The 19769-nt window shown below is 38.8% G+C and overlaps 1 protein-coding gene across 1 annotated transcript in view; it reads right to left on the reverse strand.

The window, feature by feature from the left end:
* The window catches only part of LOC104955405 (cadherin-18-like), a 139520-nt gene that overhangs the window by 89959 nt on the left and 29792 nt on the right, over window positions 1-19769 (reverse strand). Inside the window, exons 4-6 of the mRNA XM_010782731.1 lie at window positions 14513-14632; window positions 5531-5698; window positions 4214-4401 (exon numbers count right to left, since the gene is read on the reverse strand). Of these exons, the coding sequence (XP_010781033.1) occupies window positions 4214-4401; window positions 5531-5698; window positions 14513-14632 (476 nt within the window). The remainder of the gene's footprint in view (window positions 1-4213; window positions 4402-5530; window positions 5699-14512; window positions 14633-19769) is intronic.

The raw sequence follows: 19769 nt of genomic DNA on the forward strand, positions 1-19769 counted from the left end.
TTTTTTTTATGTCTAACATGATAGTTAAAACAAGGATATCTTTGCCCTCTGGGACTGTTGGAGACAAACCCAGTAGTTTGAAGATGTTCAAAGAGACCTTAAGCAATGGACTTTGTGATGTGAAAATATTATATGATGGATATTAAGCAAGAACTATTTGTAGATGAATCAATAAGTGAACATATTTTTAATTGTGCATCCTTTTCTTACATTGTTGTGAGATTGTGCTCTCAATGCAGTGGAAACAATAACCATTCACTATAGGCATATGATTGACATTTTGTTGAATAAATCTAGGTTCCAACAAATGTGTGTTGGCATTTAACGAAAAGGAACACGTTTGTGTGCTCAGATCTCGGATAGCTCAAGTCTTAGATTTCTAACTGTTTGATTCTAAAGTGAGCCATAAACTTTTTATCAGTGTGCTGATTCATACATAAATGAATATTTTAGTAGTGCAGGTCCTGAAGCAATGCTGTTGTTTTCCAGAAAAAGCTTTATTCTCCAGTTGAGTGCAGTTCTTTGACTTTGTATCACGCCATACGGCTGCAGAGAAGGGATGTTTTGTTCTCAAAAACAACTATTCGCAACGGATCCTTCTTTACTTCACTAAAGTGTTCTCCTCCCCATTAGTTATTATCTACATTTAAATATACGTAATGGAATTCTGGACTTCTGGGTATTATCAAAGATATCTGCTCTTGTCCGTTTTTGAGAATACGGGGTGTTTTGGTTGTAAACATTGCAACCTTGAACATTTCACTGTGAGTTTCTCAGGTTCTCGCAACTGCAGTGTTTTATATTTCCGCTAAGAGAGGAGCAGGGGGATGGGGAGGGTTTTCTGAGGCCTGGGAGGCGGGGGGCGGGGGGTGGGTGGGCGGGGGAGCCGTCTATCTGGGGGGAGCCTGCTCCTGCTGGGCGGAGGGATCAGTGTCATATTATTAGTTTTGTTGCGCACATCATGTAGGTTAGTGGAGCTAGACAGGCAGAACATTACTGCTGAGGAGAAAGACAGACTTTTCAATGGAGACTATCAGGTTGGTCAAACTCATTTATTTAATCATGTTTTATTATTTCATTTCGAAGCTTCTGTGTAATCTGTGTTTGTCAATGAAAACGAGCTTGTATTTTGTAATTACATATTTTTAGATCCCTTCATTTTCAGTTGAGTTTATTACTGAATATATCCATTTTTTTTTGGCCCACATCTGTTGTGTTGCACCGATTGAGTTTGTCTTTCAGTGAGTTTGTAGCGTTCCCGTTTGCTGTCAGTCATCTCAGAGTTCACAAGACCAGTCTTGCAGGAACAGATCCGTGTTTACACTCAGTTGCTCACTGGTATGACTTTCAACAATAACAACAACAGAAGATGTTTGGACTTGCTGGCTACCATGGCAACAGAGATTAGGCAGAGGCTGTTGTTGTGTTGATGGTGTCCACAGAAAAATAGAGGGGGCCAGCTGGCTCTCTTTGTGGGATAGACCTGTTTTCACTGCTTTGTCGGGCCACCTCTGGAGCATTGCATTTCATAAGAAAGGACAAAGTAGGAGGCAGTCGTCTGTTATTGTAAGCGCAAAGCCTGTGAAATTCACTGTCAGTTTGTTTACCCCATTCAAAACAGAGCCTGCCTGGGAGAGACATGTTTGTTTGTGATTCAGACCTTAATTAAAATACGAATCTCAAGTTCTGTTTTCATAAACAGGCTCTGTATGCTTTTTATATTCATTATTTATATGTCTCTGCGATTTTGATTACTGTTTGTGTTTACTGTAAACAGCCCTCTAGCTGTGAGGCTTGACAGGGAGGGGGGTGGTGTGGTAATTGCTGCGTGCCTCACAGAGGATGTTGTTGTTGTTTTTGTAGCACTGGTTGTTGTTGTTGTTTTGATGGAGTTCTAATTCCCTGAGGTCATCCAATGTTGTTGTTTTTCTAGGCTTCATTTTGAGCAGAAGTGGGAATATAGTCACGTTCAGCCAGATGGATTGACCTGTGAATGGTGAATAATAAATAATAAGCAGAACTACTGTGAGTGACTTTAGTTATTTATAAAGCTGCAACAAACTGCCAACAGTGAAGTCCACCAGCGGAAAATGCTGAAAAGAAAAAAAGTGTATTATGATAGTTGAGTTATCGGTTTATTCTTTTTTTTTTTAAACAATGTCAGTCATTTGCTGGTTCAAACATGAGGTTTTAATAACATATATATCCTTTATTTAACCAGGCAAAAGACTCATTGAGATTAAAATCTGTTTTCTAGGAGTGACCTGGCCAAGAAGGGCAGCATGTACGAAGTTACAACAGATAAAACACAGGCAGACATGGCACATTAGCCAGTCAATATGCGAAGTAAAAAAAACTATTAAAAATCATTAAAAACTGGCAACATTTAAAACGATTTTAGGATATACGAGCACTCACATCTACCAATGGTGTCGTGTTCTCTGGCCTTTTTAAGATGGACCTAAATTCCCCCATAGTGACTAAATCTGAGAGTCAAAGCTCCTTCTGAACGTTGTTCCAAGCTGTGGGGGCAGTATATTTAAAAGCTGTTTTACTTTAATTTATCATAATTTCGTATTTAACCAATTACTTTTAGGCTTAGGACACTCGGATACTTCTTAGGACGTACATTGGGCTGTGGGAGGTCATGTATTTTTTTTCACGATTTTCTGACTGAATAATCCATTCGAAAATGATCATCATAATTTGTAATTTTAAAAAAAGGCAGTTTGATATTACTTGTGTGTATATAATGGGTCCCTTCTAGTTGTTGTTCATGTACTGGAGTCTACAGTAAACCCACTAAATGAACACAAAGGCGATAACAGGAAAAAATAAAGAACAACATGCTGACTTGCACTGATATAACGTGTTTCCTGGAAAGCTTTTAAACAACAAATGAATTGGTTTTGATTGGCTTGCTTTTTTTTCATGTTCATAAAGTGAAGTGACTATGCAATTGAAGTAAACTACCTTTTTATTGGACCTACTATCATATTGACCAAGGCTAGCATAAATGTGGTGTAAAAACAAACGGTGTATACAGATCAGTGATGTTGTGTGGGAGACATAACACTTTTACGTGACCTCGGTTCAGCTCAGCAGTGGAAGTGTATTTTGACCTGTTTGTTTCAGTTTAAGTTGAACTTTGGATTTAATTATTTTGGATACAAGAATGCACTACTACATGTTTTCCTTTTTATTCTGTCACAGGAAAACCTTTCCCTTACGAAGTCTTCGTCCTGCTCATGTGCTCTTATTAAAATCTATTTTAGAACTCTGTAAACATGCTTAACCAAAAAGCTTGATAGTTTGTTGATTTTCTTCACTCTAATACAGCCCAGATAGATTGAATATAAGCTTGAAGAAAAACACCCAGAACAGCCAGTCAATTATTATTATTTTTNTCCACCATTAACACCTTAGTCCCGTCTCGTCAACGAAAACTCAATATACATTTCGTCATAGTTTTCGTTATCAAGAATCTGTCTTAGCTCGTCATCGTCTCGTCATGTAAAAAAGGTCGTTGACGAACGTTTTTCGTCATAGTTTTCGTTGACGAAATTAACACTGGGTTACACAAGCCAAAAAATCGTTATGACATCATAAAGTGGCCAAAATCTGATCAGCTCATTTAAAGACAGGTTTTTCTATGAATGGATCAGGACAAAAAGACAGAGAATCTTTTTTCTGAAATGTTCAGAATCTGTTTACACACATGTTTATGTATACAAGACATGAAGAAGTTGATTTTGCATAATAGGTGATCTTTAAGGTGCATTACTTCTATCAGCTGTTAGCAAGTAAGTAAGTAAGTAAAACTTTATTTATATAGCACCCTTCTCAACACGGATGTACAAAGCTTTACAGTACAGTACACAATTCACAGTACAACTATAACATGTAGAATAAAAGGCATAAAACAACAGCAGGTAATACATAGGATAAAACATACCAGTAAAAGACAGCTACTAACTCACCTCCTCCGACGACCCAAAGGCCTGTCGGAAGAGGTGGGTCTTTAACTGCCCCTTAAAAATCTCTATTGAGGCAGAGGTTTTTATTTTCTGGGGGAGTTTGCTCCAGAGCCTTTGGGCCACCGCCTCAAAGGACAGTCACCCTTGGTTTTCAGCCTGGTTCGGGGCACCCTTAGGAGGCCTAGCACACTCTGTGGTCTCTGAAAGCACACATTTTTGTTTTGTAGACAGCCTACCTTTTTGAGGCTTATGATCCCCTCTCTCGTGTCCCTCTCCGTGGAGATGGAGAACGTGTTGGCCCCTTCGGAGTTAATGATGCTGTACTTGATGTCTGCATTGACGCCAAGGTCCTCATCAGTGGCTTTGATCTTACCCACCGGTTTTCCTACTTGAGCCGATTCAGGGACGTACAGCTGGTAATTTTCTGTGGATGAACATTCATGTGTTAAGAGACAGCAGAACACCCTATAAACAGGACTTGACTTGTCCCGCATCGTTGTCTGAATGTTCTTCCAAAAAGGGCTACACTAAGCAACTTCATTCTGTCACTATCTGTCCCCGAGGAAATGTCATTAAACTTACTCTGCACAGTTCAATCGACATTAAATGCTTAACCAAGGTTCATAGCGCTGCAATGGAGCAGATCAAACTCCGAGGCGGATGATTATTCAGATGAATTAGATGCTTTTGAAATAGTTTCTAACTGCAGCAAGACATAAAAAAGTCAGAGCCCTGGGGGATTTTTCTTGATGAGACAACAAATCACAACTTTGTCATTACTTACAATTATCATTAAAATGGAGATAATTCAGACAGCAAAAACAGAAGCTTTTAATGAATGTTGGTCTCATATAGCTAATTATGGAAACTTTTATTGCAATATTAAACTACTGACTCATAATAATGGAGTATAACAGAGAGGAATGTCAAAAAGGGCTGAGAGGGAAAGCCTTAATTAAAAATGCTTTGCTCGCTAAAACCTAAAGATTGATCTAAGGTTAATCATTGCATGTACAAAACAATATATCATTTAAAGATTTGTTTCCACTGGAAATACAAGAAATATTGATTTGGTCTTTAAAATGAAGAGTCCTTCACAGTTTATTAACTTGTCTTTAATATGTAATAATAGCATTGTCACATCCATTTGCTCAGCATCTCCAACAAGGAAACACAGTACAGTCTCCTTTTAGAAATGACTTGGTGTAATTTGACTGCCTCTGGCTTCTGTGGTGGAGGCCTGCTGCTCAAGGCCAAACTGGCTGAGAACAAGCTGATACGATTTCCATGAACGACTTGGCCATGTAATTGAATATAAACTATGTATTCAGGTTAATAGGTCTACATAACCATTACATTGGTTATTTTCCCGAATGAGCCTTCTGGCACCACATTTCTTTCTCAGGGTCTTTAAATAGAGGCTAGGGTCAAACACAGTGTAGCCGAATTATAATTCAATTAACTGTTGCTTTTTTGTTCTGTACAAATGTGAACTACAGTTTGTGTTTTGTTAGCTAAGCTGTTGTTTTTAAGTAAAGAAAAAGTATACCCACTTTGGGGGAACATTGGTGGGTTGTCGTTCACATCCGTCAGTGTGATGTTGATGGTGGTGGAGCCGGAGAGCCCCCCCACCTGGCCCGCCATGTCTTTGGCTTGGATAACGACGGTGTAGTGTTCTCTGGCTTCCCGGTCCATCTCAGATAAGGCCGTCCTGATGATCCCTGCATGGGGGAGAAAAACAAACCATTTGAGTTTAAATTAGAATCAGGTCTTTCATGGCATCGCGAAAGATAATAACTACTTTGCAGACGACAGTGAGGAAAATACATATCCTGTAAATATATAGTTGGGTACTTTGAGAAACAAAAAGACAAAAACAGATGAAAAACCTTTTCTACAAGAAGCTCTGAGAGTGAATATAACAATGTTACTGTTCTCAAGATGTTTCTGTTATTGTACTAATATGTTACCCCCTAAAACCTTTTTTTTCCGGTTATAGTCTTCTCTTACAGCACCACTTTCCTTTAAACACTAACACCATAAAAGTCTGCGTCTTCTTCCATCTTTGGTTATCCCGCATTTTCAATGCCAAGGTTAGCCTTTCACCACTTTTGCTTATATCTGAAATGACTATGCAACCTTGGATCGGGGCAGAATGTAACTTTCTAAGGCGCCCCCTCAATCACATTTATTACTACAATAACACAACCATGAACTTTCACAATGCTAACTCAGAGATATATTACTGCAGCTCTGGCCATGTTTTGGAAACTGTACAGAAGTAAATTGCAACACAATAACAAGCCAAGTACGGCATTTTTCTCGTTTGGGTTATTTATTGAATGTAATAGCTGCAAGTGTTGCACATTTATTTGTCTGTATGTCTTTCTGTGACATGTTAACGTTGCTGTTTGTCTATATTTGTTTTTAGGGTGTGCTCGAGGGTTAATTCACCATCTAAGCTCCTGAAAACACAGCACCACATGGGGCCTGATTTAATATGTTCTACCAGTTACATCAGTGTTCTGTGTAAATATCGTTTTTCCCCCGGGGATAAAACCCTGTGGCAACCATTGAACTTGTGTGCTTGTGAACTTGTGAACCCTGCAATAATACACAAAGACTGGCGGTGAGCGGTGAGACCTGGGAGGAAATGGAATGGTGTTGATCAAGATGGTTGAAATGGACTTCTGTTACCTCATGTTGCGAGTGGAAATCACAACAGCAAGCGACGTTTCATAAAATGGCTTTGGAGAATGAAGCAAGGCATCAGTAACATCACTATAGCCAGGAGAAAACTCTCATTTTGACCATTATTTACACCAAATTGGGTGTGGTTGTTTTCTTGCTCCACTCCCACTGGGTATTCTCAATCTACTCCCGGGAAGTGAGACGATTGGACTGAAATTGGTGTTGACAAATGTTTGAGTACTTTGTCCTGGTTGGCAAAAAATAAAAGTTTCTGTTAAAAGGCCACTCTTTCGGTAATCAGTTACATCAAAATCCTAAAAAATTTTGATACCATATCACATAAGTGCTTCAAAAACTCATGCTGTGTTTGAAATAACATACTAGCATTCATAGTCAATTACTATGTGCTGCCAATTAAGTGTGATATTTCACCAGATGTTTAATTAATACTGTACACTCAAGGTAACTGATCATGTGACTGAGGACAGATCTTCACTTTACAGTTATGTCAATGGTCTTTTAAGTTTCCTTAGTATAGATAACTTAGTATTGCATTTAAAAAAGTAATACTTTAACAGATTGACTTTCACAAAAAAATACATTTTGGAGCGACTAAATGGAGTTATATGATTTCCTAAATCTGCCAAGGAGGCAGCTAAAGGCTGTGCTTTTACAATAGGTCAATTTCCTCTTTCTTTCTTCCAGACTCTATAGACAGAAACTAATCCACTCGCCTAAGACAGAATAATCATTCCAAGTGGGTCAAGGAGCAAAGCAGCCAACAGTATTAAGATCCAGGGGATCTTAGGTTACACATCATCTGTCACACTGAGCTGGGGCTCAGGTCCCATACACCTCTAATGGACCTGAACTCATCAGGAGAGAATCAAGAAAAATGGAAAAAATATGACATATAGTAGCATGACAGACCAGCATTGAAAATATATTTAGGCATTATAGACGAAGAAGAGTTATATGAGCAGAAGTGTTTGAACAGGGAGTCAGTGTACTGCTGAAAATTGTATTTGAGCGTTGACCTAATGTCAGACAATTTCGTAATCACCAGAATGTAACCTTTAAAAAATAAAGTTGACATGGCGATGAAGCTTCTATGAATGGTCTGTGAATAGTTTCTCTGCCGCAGCATCCACAGCGTTGTGAATAAACTCTAACCTATTGATTCCTCTTGCTCGTATTTTTCTAGTGGATGATGCATCTAGACTTTTTCATGAAAAAGACAGAATCAGTTGACTGGTTCAAACAGAGTTTTTAAATGTAAAATGTCAGTACACTGTGTGTAAATTCCTCTCTTGGATTGTTTGAGATAAAGCAAAACATGATTTAGCCACTTCTTTGGAAGGTACTTTCAAGCAGATTGCGGGGATTCAGTGTGTTAGATGTATCGACTCTGGCAGTGTCTCCTGCTCGTGTGCTGTGATTTCATGTGTGTTAGTTCTGCCTATAAAAGAACAAGCGTTAAGTGGGGCAACAAGCTACACACAAACACAGAAATATTTTGCACGGCTAAATTCACAGAAATATAAAAGCAAATACATTTACTTTGACTGCCAGGTAGATCATTCCCTGGCACTATTTAACAATGTTTTATAACAGCTGCATTATTATGTTCAGGGTTGGGAGGTTTACTTTAAATGGTTTTAGTTACAATCACCTTTAATAAAATGTAATGTAATGTAACCTAAGCATCACAATGTAAAAATAACTGATTACTTTCTGGTATTTATGGATTCTCTTTATTTAAAATGCAATGCAAACAAAAATACCAAAAAAGTAATAATACTTTTTGTAATTAGTGGTATTATTGGTGTTTTAGGACTTATGAATTGTCGTGTCAAGTATTTTGTTCTACCTTTTTAAATGTATTGTAACATTGTAATTCTGCTAGTAATCCCACATTTTTAGAAACATAACAATAAAGTCATTCAATATTTGTATGACCTGATTACGTAATACTGTTACATTAACCCATTACTACTCATTGTTCATGTTGTTCCAATGTATTAATTTAATTCTTCAATTTGAAAAATGTCTTGATTTAAAAGCAATCTTAGTGGTATTATATTAGAACTCTAGGTCTAGTTGAATGATTAGCCTTATGAAATAGGAGCATCCTGACCTGTGAGGCGGTGCTGAATCATACTTTGGAACATCCAGCCTTTCAAATGCTAAGCACACAGTGACACTGTTCTCAGTTTGAACTCTGCCCGAGTTGACGGGACAGATTAACATGCTGCCCTCTCCGTTTGAAATGCCAGAACGACGAGTTTAACGCGAATAAATAAAAGACACCAATATGTCATCGGGCATTCAAGACTGATTTTAGTAGTCATCGACTACACCTCAAAAAGCTGTCTCTTTGACAGCTTCAACATATATTATAGACATAATAACCATCTTATTCCAAGTGGCCCAAATAGAAAAATGAACAAAAAGCCTGCAAAAAACACACAATGTAAAATTAGTCCTATTATTATTTTTCTATTACGTTCCCATAGAAACATTCTATTTCCGAAACTCAACATATGTCATAAAATATTCCCAAGATCTCAACACGAGCATTGCCATTTGCTATGCTGTTCTTTTCAAATGTCAGGTCTCAGCATGGAGCCACTGTGTTTCTGTCTTTTTAAAACTAATCAAAGTGCTCGCAGCCACTTCCCTTTAATGATACAGGCTCTGCAAACTCTATTGGAAGTACTTTGTTATTAACTTGAGTCTTACAGTAGCATTACTTAACCTGGGGTCTTTGAAACATACAGACCTTGGAAGATGGCTACACTTTCCATTCAAACAACATCAAGACAGAGGATCTGACCTTTCAAGTCTCTTATTACCCCTGTACTCATAAAGGCGCATTGCTCCAGAGCAATATTTCACAGCAGTCCGTTTTAGGGACCAATGAGCACACACTAAAAGTATTAGTTTTTATTTTTTGGCTTTGGGAATTGTCTACACTGTTGTCTACTGCAGTCATCAAACAAACAAATACTCTGCTGTTTCGGACAATTCAAAAACAAAGACAACAGGTTAGGGTTTGGGGGGAAACCCATTCACAGGTGCACAGAAATTGATTTAAAATACAGAAATGGCCCCAAGGGTATTCTTTGGCGAGTATCTGAACGGTATGTCAGTGCTTTGACACGAGGATCAAACCCCTGAACTCCCTTTCCTGACCACTCCTCAGCCGTAATACCTCAGATAGTCTCGGCTAAATCTCTATAGAGCTTGTCAGTTAATTTAGAAAATAATTGAGAGAGAGCTGAGTTCCTTGAACCTGCACCCATTTGACAGAGTAAGGTGGCTAGCCTCCTCCTCACCCTCCCCAGTCTATTAGAGTTGATACCATCACACTATCCAGCTCTTTGTCTGGCTGGAAACTTCTAAAGAAGGACAATCTCCTGAGCGAACAAAAAGGATTATAGGAGATTACTGAAGCGCTCTTCAATCTCTAGCTTCAGGAATCTTGGTTTTTGGCTCATCCAATAGGATGTTATCCCTGTGTGTCTGCACTTCCGTAGAAAAGGTAGATAACACCAACGAGAGCAGCTTTACAATTCAAAGAAATCATAAAAGTAGTCCTTTTTATTTGAAAAAAGATTGTTCTGTTTGGATCAAATATCCAACTGAGAATAATTGATTGTTCTCCTCAAGAGTACATTGCCAAAGTGTCAGCTTTTCCCTTGATTTAAGCAGAGGTAAGACTTAATCCATGAACGTCTTGATCTGTGTCAGCTCCTTCAAAAAAAATCCCAAATCCCAGATCAGCAGAGAAATTAGCCCATTTAGAATGCAAGAGGGACCTCTGCAGTGTGGTGTGTCTTTGCATGTGTGTGTGAGCGAGTGCTGATAGGGTAGGGTTGTGGGGAACATATCGCCCATAACACTCAAGAGGAACAACCTGACGTCTCTGTGTGTAAGTGACAGATGCACAGTAGCGATTTTAAAGACAGGAGCTATAAGATCAGACTATAAAAAAGATTAATGAAGAACATCTAGGAGGTAGTTCTGATGAGATATGTGGAACCTCTTGCTGGCTTGCACTTTAGAGATTTGCAAATCTTGTAATCAAGTCAATCCATTACAGAGAAGGCTCATTACAGTTAGCATGTCATGTCTAACTAGTCTGGTACTCCATTTTTGTAAGCGCATGCTGGGAATAGCAAAGCTTTCCGATCCAGTCAAATCCAGGCAACATTCAGGTTCAGTTAGCTAGTCTAATATGCTGTTCATCCGCTCTAGCTATTGACCAACATTACTGCAAAAGTGCAAAACATTAACATAATCTAATCTAGCCTGTGAGAAAATTCTGTCAACATTGAGCATCTTTGTAAAAATCAACACATGTTGATAATATAAAGGAATAGTTAGAGATATTGGAAATTAAACATATTTATCTTTTGTGCAAATGTTGCGAGAAGATTCATACCATCTCTGATTTGTTTTCTTCGTGCTAGGCTAAGCTAGTTGCCTGCTAGCTTTGTATTTTAATTGTGTTAAGTAAGAGAATATTCTCAACTTAGTCTCTGCAACAAAACAATAAAGGACATTGCCCAAATGTTTTACCCAAATATTACAATCTATTTAGTTGATTATATTAATTATTCCATTTTATTAGAGATTTGCTTTGTAAAATGCCGACAACATTAACTCTGGGTAGAAAGGGAGTGCAACAATTGTAACTGAATAACAAGTCTGAACATTGTATACCCCAGCCACAGACTGCACCATGTTATTTCACTGATTAGGCTCTTCACTCTTTGAATGTGTTATAAGTAGTGGCCTTCATGCTGTAGTGTGCAATTAGAAGAAAAACCTGCAAATCAGTGTGCTTCAATAGGAAACACCTCTGAATTACATTTCACTGGTTCATATGGAACACTCTTATTTGAATTTGCACAAATCTGCACATGGTGGCAAAGGTTTGCATGACATGTTTTAGTGTAATATGTGTGAATATTGCGTGGGATTGCCAGGTCAATTGGATTTCTTATGATAGAAATGTATATCTAACATAATCAATTATTACACAATTACTCTATGGAATTGCACCTAATATGGCTAGCAACAATCTTATCATTCAAATTTCAATCACACATACAACTTTGGAAACATTATTAATGAAAAATAACTGTTAGGCCATGTTGGCAGTGCAACACTGGCACATTTGTTTTCCTCTTCCCACATTTCCCCCCTAGGCCTTCCATTATCAGTTGTATCAGTTATATTTCTGTATTTACAAAGTCTGTGTCATGCTCATTTATTTCTGCAGCCAAGTAAATCTAATCCTAAATTCATATCTCTCCCCGTATGCATGGTGCATGACACAAGCGTAGATGCATCAATTACAAGTTTACATCCATCATTGGGTCTTATTTCGAGCGGAGACTATGAGCTGCCTTAATGCTGTTCCCTGAGTTAATTAGTCTGTTAAGAAATATGACCTCAGAGTTATTTTCAGCTATGGGCATGTTCGTCTTAGTTAGGGTTGAAAATACAGAATGTCCACTGGGATTTGCCTCTGGTTTGGTTAAAGTATTTTAAAGTGTTTTGGTGTCTTGTGTGAGGCAAATCAACCTGGAAACTATCAGTTGTCCCAATGTGAAAACCAAATACCTTGGGCAATTGTCCAACCGTGATTCCTCTAGATTTAAAAGGGCCCGGTCAGCGTCTGAAAGAGCTTTGAAAAAACTGTCTGCTACCGTCTGCTGATATTGTCTGTGGGCATTTTGTTTAAATGATGTAGATAACACAACACTGAGCAGATAATAATAATAATAATAATCTTAGTTTCATTGATATGGCTCTTTAGGATAAGCAGCATAAGTGGTATGGTCATGGGCTGTTTGATTCTAATATTGCTAAGAAAGACAATTTCAAATGCTTATTCCATGTGATTTTTCACTGTAAAGTCAACTGCAATTTTTCTTTTAAATGACGAGACAGGGTATTTAGTATCAAATTAGCCATGCAGTATTTATGGCATAATGTAATTCAAATACTTAAAGGAGTATTGGATGTATCAGGATGAGATATACAGTACTATAACTGTGGTCAATGGACCATTCAATAACATGTCTGAACAGTCAGACAGGCCTGTCATATTGGTATCTGATGGGTTTGAGATGATGTAATCCGAACCACTTATCCAGGGGCAAACAGGTACAACTGCTCGCTGAGGATTTGGGTCAAGTCTGAGACGGTCCTTTGGGGATTCCTCCTGCACCGTATGTGCCAAATGCTATCATGACCACCTGTCCTTAAACCATCCTTTTACCTCATGGATATCTCTAATAGAATCTGTCCCTTGTTATATCAGGGCACCACACCAAGGTCGAGGATTTGTCCGTGTGTGTGTGTGTTAGCAAACTGGTGTTTAATAATACATTAATTCCCCAAGATGGTGTCTCCGCAGTTTTAGCGTGCTGGGAGCCAGGTAAATGTGGATATAAGGAGGTGTAAGTAAGCTAATGCTCTGTGAGACAGATGCAGGAGCAGCTTCAGCTCCCCAGTGTTCAGCTCAACTGGGCAGAGGGCCAACACAACTGCGTTAAGACTTTGCATATTAAGGATCACATGCAAGTGCAGCTTCCTCCATGTGCGCCGTTTCCACCGACCGCAGGAGTTCCTTGTCCTAATTCCAGGGAGGAGGCTGCTTTGCCAGTAGCGAAAACAACAGCCGACTTGTATAAATGATTACTTGTGGGTGGAATGGTGTTGTGCAGAGTGCAGCTGGCTAGGCTTTCGATCACCGCCCCTACTCCTCTGCACGCCCCCCACTGAATTACAATGCAGACAGGATGCAGAGTCAGCTCAAGCAAAACAAGCCATCTGACGTGTCCAAAGGCGCGCTGCATGTGGAAAACGGAAAGAAAATGACTGCAGCATAATCACTTTTGCGGTTAAAAGGTGATGTTAATAGATTTAAACTGAAATAATATACAGTCGATTGGAGAAAACATGTTGCGTGGCGTGAGAAAAACCTGCTTTCGTTCAAAAATTGGCATTGCTTCTGCCTCACCACACTGCTGTGAAATTGCTTCATCAATCCCCACTGCCTTTCCCCCTCGAGGCAAACTCAAAATATTCAGCAATTCATTTGTGTTGCTCATTCAGCAAAGAATTCATGTTTTACATGGGCGGCATGGTCTCAAAGGGGCCAGGAGTTGTTCCAGACTCCAATGAATCAATTGTTACAAGTGAATTGTTCAGGTTAACCGGCAGCAAGGGAAAACATGCAAGACTTCAGAATCACTATCGCATCTTTTTTAAGATGAAGAGACATCAGAAATAAACCGACCTGCACACACTCACAACAACACATCATACAGTATACATGTTATATCCCATGCACTTTAGACTCTTTATAAAGATTTAATAGATTCCAGCAGTGGCCCCCTCAGACAATAGATGAACTTTAAAAACACTGAGCACTGCATGCCGTGCTTCTGCCGCTTTTTTCCCCTCCTTTAAAAACAATGGCTTTCTGAAGGCATCTCTACAAATGTCTTCTCTGACCCCTGAGGAGTTAGTTATGGCCCACAAAGAGTGCGTTGCGTGTTCAACAATATAACCGTCTCATGAGTAGCCCATAACTCTACTGCGGCTGCTTTAGCTTTTATGATGTCAGACCTGCTTCAATAACAGAACAGGATGTCCACTGAGAGAAGCGTCGGTACACATTTTTTACAGCATGATACACACATCACTTTAGGAGACCAACAATAGCCTGAAGAACAACGTTATTGCAGCCATTTATAGTTATGGTTACCATGCTTTCAAGAGCATGGAGGTTGACTTTGTCTAAGCATGCAGTTATACCACACCTGTCTTGGGGTCGATGGAGAAATATGGCTGTCCTTGTAGAACACTGTAGACTATTCTGGCACTGTTTCCGTAGGTGGGATCGTCAGCATCAGACGCAGTTACTTGCAACACCGAAGTGCCTTTAAAAAAAAGAACACAGCATAGTTATTTCATGGCATTTACTGACCCTCTTAAATGCTTTTCAAATGTTAACAACCCTTTTTCCTACAGAATAGCACTCTAAACTGCACTGCCAATTATGCTTTGAGGGAAATAGATTATCTCCGGGATAATGGTAACAGTTTTAAACGTTGGGAACCAGCACGACTTTTTTGTAGTTAAGAAAAAAGATCATGGTTTGGCCTAGGGTTAGGTTTGTCACAGTATTTAAACTACGGACGTAAATTAAAATAATAACAAGGTGGACTTTTGGTTTCACATGAAACACAAAACATAACAATTCCAGGAGAAAATACATGTTCATCAAAGTAGACGTTTTTAGCACATACTGCTGCAAGAGAATTACGGTACATTGATGTGATTGAATGTGTAATGGTTCCTTCTTGAAAATAACCAGGTCTGGTACATTTAAAGCAAATGAGGATTACTGTGGGCCAAATAATAAACATGTTACAGAAGGACAATAAACTAAATACTTAACACAAAATAAATAAATAAATAGAAAGTCCTCATACAACCCAGAGAAACAATTGGCAAACCAACACACATGCATATTTATCACAAAGACTGACAAGATATGATGCCAAATAATCTCTTTAAGAAAGATAATAATGGGAAAATATTGTGGTTAAAGATAGTTTTTTTGGTGTTCATGATTGATAAGTCATATATGCACTTATTAAGTGTGATTCATGTGACAGGAAAGTGGACATTATTCAGCTGTCAAACCTTCAAAGGGAGACATGAGTTACAATCCACATATTGAATTTTCAAGTGGTTTTTCATTGCAAGAGATTTCAAAAACCAAGACAGCTGATTTGAGAACTAAGAGAGAGGACTCATGTATAACTCTTATTCAAATACATCTGTGTAAAAGCATTTAGGCTTCAATACAACAATTGACATTTACTTAAACAACCTTGCATGCTTCATTAACCCATTACCATTGCATGATGAGTGCATTGTAATTGCCTTATCAGCTTATCTAATGCATGATTATGTGTAAGAATTCAAGTATGTGTCAGGATTCTTATGATATGTCACGTTTGTAGTTTTGTATGTCTGGTTATGGGTGTTTTCCTCCTTGTTTATTGTCTGGTCCCTCTCCCTGTGTTTCCTCCCTGTCGTTAGTTTCCCTGGTGTGGTGTTTGTTCCTCCCCTGCCGTGCTGTTCTCGTCTCGTGATTACCCTTCCCTGTATTTAAGTCTCGTCTCTTCATGTGTTCAAGTGTTGTTGTCTTTGTGTGGTGACTGATGCACGGTGAGTGTTCTGTTTTTTGTCAGGTTATTCTTATCTTGATAATAGAAGGTTAATCAGACCTATCTGCACTTTGGCCTGCTCCTTCACTCAGACGTAACAGTATGACTATGTAGAGACCATGATAGTATATCGTACTGGTTACTAGGCCGTTAAATGTATGGACACAAACCTCTTGACTAGAAATGACATTAAGAGTGAGATTCCATCGTGTCGGCAACAGATATGACCTGATTTATTTTTCTTGAACCTAAAAGGAGCAGCGTGAAAGACTTAATGATACCATGTCTCCACGTTGAGTCTGTCACTTGCAGCCCATAATATGCGGTTGGAACTGTTTTGACTTAAATCTGGGATTGCTTTGAAGAGTTGGGTCGTTCAAATCACCTTTTTGGGGGAAAAAATGGCTTAGTAATATTAATTAGAATGAACCTTAATGTTCTGTTCCTTATTTGCATAAGTATTATTAGAGCATGATCATTTGTGACCTTGTATGATACCATGTTTATATAAAGCACAGACATAACACAAAATGTTCTATATACCATGGGTTCCCAACCCCCGGTCCGCGGACCGATACCGGGCCGCGGAGGTGTTACTGCCGGGCCGCGAAATAGCTGAGTTTATCGTAATATTTGCGGACATTTTTTATTTATTTTTTGCACCTATACCAGTCATATTATTTCATCCAAAACATACAAAATAAATCAAAATTGGTTAGCATAAGGTCTCAGTCTCTCGTGCGCAGAGAAAGTTACCAGTGCGCCAATAGGAAGTGGAGCACACAGGAGACAACCGTTTCATCGCAGACTGTTATGTTTATGTGGGGAAATGGCAGTGCATACATTATTTGAGCTATATTTCGAACTCGGACTTCATTTTAAGGACATTGCGGCCAGGGGTGTAAAGCTATTTTTTTATTTGTAAAACCTCCTTCTCTTCATGAAATGGCTGCATAAAAAATGTTATGTTTGGTGTGTTTGTGTGTGTCCAACAACGGCATTTGTTTTCAAATTACCATGAACAGTAATTTACACAAATCTGGCCAACTCCATAGGTTATTATGGCTGGCAAACAAGCCCAGGGGTCTAACTGACATTTCAGTTCTATCAATATGTGTACAGTGGTCCTAATTTGTTTTAATTGTATCCTGGTTTTAAACTTTGTTAATATGTTTTGGATGCATATTGTTCTATTATTTGTTCAGGCTGTTACATACAATTAGCCACTGTTGCCACCTATATTAGGCTATATTATATTGTATATTATATTAATATTTGTAAAGCGGTCCTAATTTTTTGTTTTAATTGTTTCCTGGTTTGAAATGTTAATATGTTTTGGATGCATATTGGTATTTCTTCAGGCTGTTAAATACAATTAGCCTCTGTTGCCACCTGGTGAGTAAATATTCAAATCAGTTAAAATTGACAACCGGTCCGCACATTTGTTTTAATGTATCTGCCGGTCATTGGCACAATAAAGGTTGGGAACCCCTGTTCTATACAACTTATCACTATATATTATCATCTTCCAGGTTTTCAAATTGTAGAAACAGATCCAGATCATTACATAATCTAACTGATAGTGCACTCACTTTGCACTCAAAAAGGACGGCATAATGTGCTTTCAATTGCTCTCAATTTACTCAATGTAAGTGTTGAAGTATAATATATGTAAAGCTTTAGAAGGGATAAGAGCAGCATTAAAAGTGGCAATAGTTTTTCGCCCTCACTTACCATAATACAGTAATTTTTGATTGCACATTGTATTCGCTATAGAATAGTCTCGCATTCACGATGCAATTCTGTTGGTTTGATTCATATTAGATATGTTGCCCGGTTCTGAAAGCACCAGACATGTAATGTGCAGGTTCTATAGTCTACTTCACTCGAAAAGACATTGAATGTTGAACCCAGTCACATACTGTTTCCCTTTTTTTACAAAAATGTCATCATCTACTTCAATTTATCTGTATCTGAGGACCTCACTGAGTTGATTGCCGTGACCACAGGATATATACTTAATAAAGATCAAGGTTTCTGAAGGCGGATAACCACCGGGAGGTTCTTTTCATCATGCCTCGGCGAGCCTCGGGTCATCCCCAATTGCAGGAATAAAACTAAAAAGAACATGTACTTGATGTGTGCTGCAATGAAGCAGCAATTAGTCAACAAGGTGTTGAATGAGGCTCATTGGGTTGAAGTAAGATGGATGTTGATACACAGCCAGGTGTGTGTGTTCAGCAAGGACTGCCAACAACTATGAAAACTGATTTGATAATGATATGGGTTTTATGATGGATCTCAGCAAACACCAGCAAATAGGGCAAAAAAAGTACCTGTTCAAGCCTTATGCGATCCTAAATGCCTTTGGATTTGTCAATAAACAGTTTTATACCTACTCATATGTGCTATTCCGCTCCATTTCGGTGCATTAGTTCCGATAACACTCATTTAATCATAACCTCTCGTCTAAACAAGCACCCGCCTCTGCCTCCGGGTTTTTGAAACCACAATCAACAAGATGTTTTCCCAGAAGTGAATTGGTTGACAGGAAAAGCAGTGATACCATCTCCATTATGTCCATGTAGAGACTTCTCAACTGGGAGATATACTGTACAGTAGATAGAAATTGATACTCCTTTTATCTAGCACTCTAGAAAATATTATTGTACTTTTGAATAGGAGATATGTAACGGTAACGTTGAGTTCCTGGCACGTGCCCAGCTAATCAATTTAGACAGGAAAGAGGAACAACGCAACCAATTAGTTGCCACACTCCCAGACAGCCCTTTCTGCACTTCGGAGCACCAGTATTGACAAATGCTGGGGGATTAGTGCTCTGGAGTGTGAGGACAGTTGATTGTTACAGCCGATTTGACGCTGCAGATGCTGAACCAAAGAGGAATTACTTTAATGGACAAGAGCAAAAGAGGGGGCGGGAAGAAAGGGCTAATTATTTTCCCCTTCACAGTCCTTGATTTCCTCCCTTGGGTCTTCAATGGTGATTGATTCTTTGTGTGCAACTGATGATGAAGTTTGCAGACAACATTGGAACTTTTTCAGCTGCAGCAGTAGCTTTAGACCTACACACATATTCAGTATGTGCCAATAGTTATTATTCCACGTAGAAAGTGTCAGGACATACAGTGTAGCACTCTGAAGAGATTAAGACATGTACTTGACACATCCAATTTAGTAACAAATACACAGAGTAGCAAAGTTGCATGTGGCTAAGGCTTTTTTCTGCTCATGAATATTCATGAATTCAACCAGGGAGCTATTGACTGTTTATAAAGAGGGCGCCTACAGGTCTATTGGGGTTTGCATATTTAATCGCTTTTGCACATTTCCATCTTGCTGCAAGAAGCTGATGAAGCTGTTTCCTCTTATATATTTTAATAAGTAGCTCTGCATCCTTTCAGCAGCTAGAGGGATTATTTAAGACGGACAGATATGAATGGAATGTTTTCACCATAGCGTCAATGTTACAAATTATACGGTATATCGGAAGAAGCAAAAATTGCTCTGACAGCAGTTTGGCTAGCATTTATGATTGGTCACAACGTCCATATGTTCGGAGACATTGTCCTGAGAGGCACAATCCACTGGACTGAGAACAGGGTGAGCTTTTGTTCACACGGCTAAAAACAGAACGGTACAATAAAGAAATAAAAAATAGATGTTTGCCACATGATGCTGGGCTTACGAAGAGAAGCTGTCTCAGAGGAGGTGGAGAAAGGCTTTTCTCTCCTCTATGATGTGGAGGACTCCATAGTCTCGATGGCGGGGATTGCTGTGGAGGCACTATAGAGTGCTTTATAAAGACCTGCCCACCCGG

Source organism: Notothenia coriiceps, unplaced genomic scaffold (assembly GCF_000735185.1).
Source record: "Notothenia coriiceps isolate Sejong01 unplaced genomic scaffold, NC01 NC01_scaffold00024667, whole genome shotgun sequence".
NCBI classification, from domain to species: domain Eukaryota; kingdom Metazoa; phylum Chordata; class Actinopteri; order Perciformes; family Nototheniidae; genus Notothenia; species Notothenia coriiceps.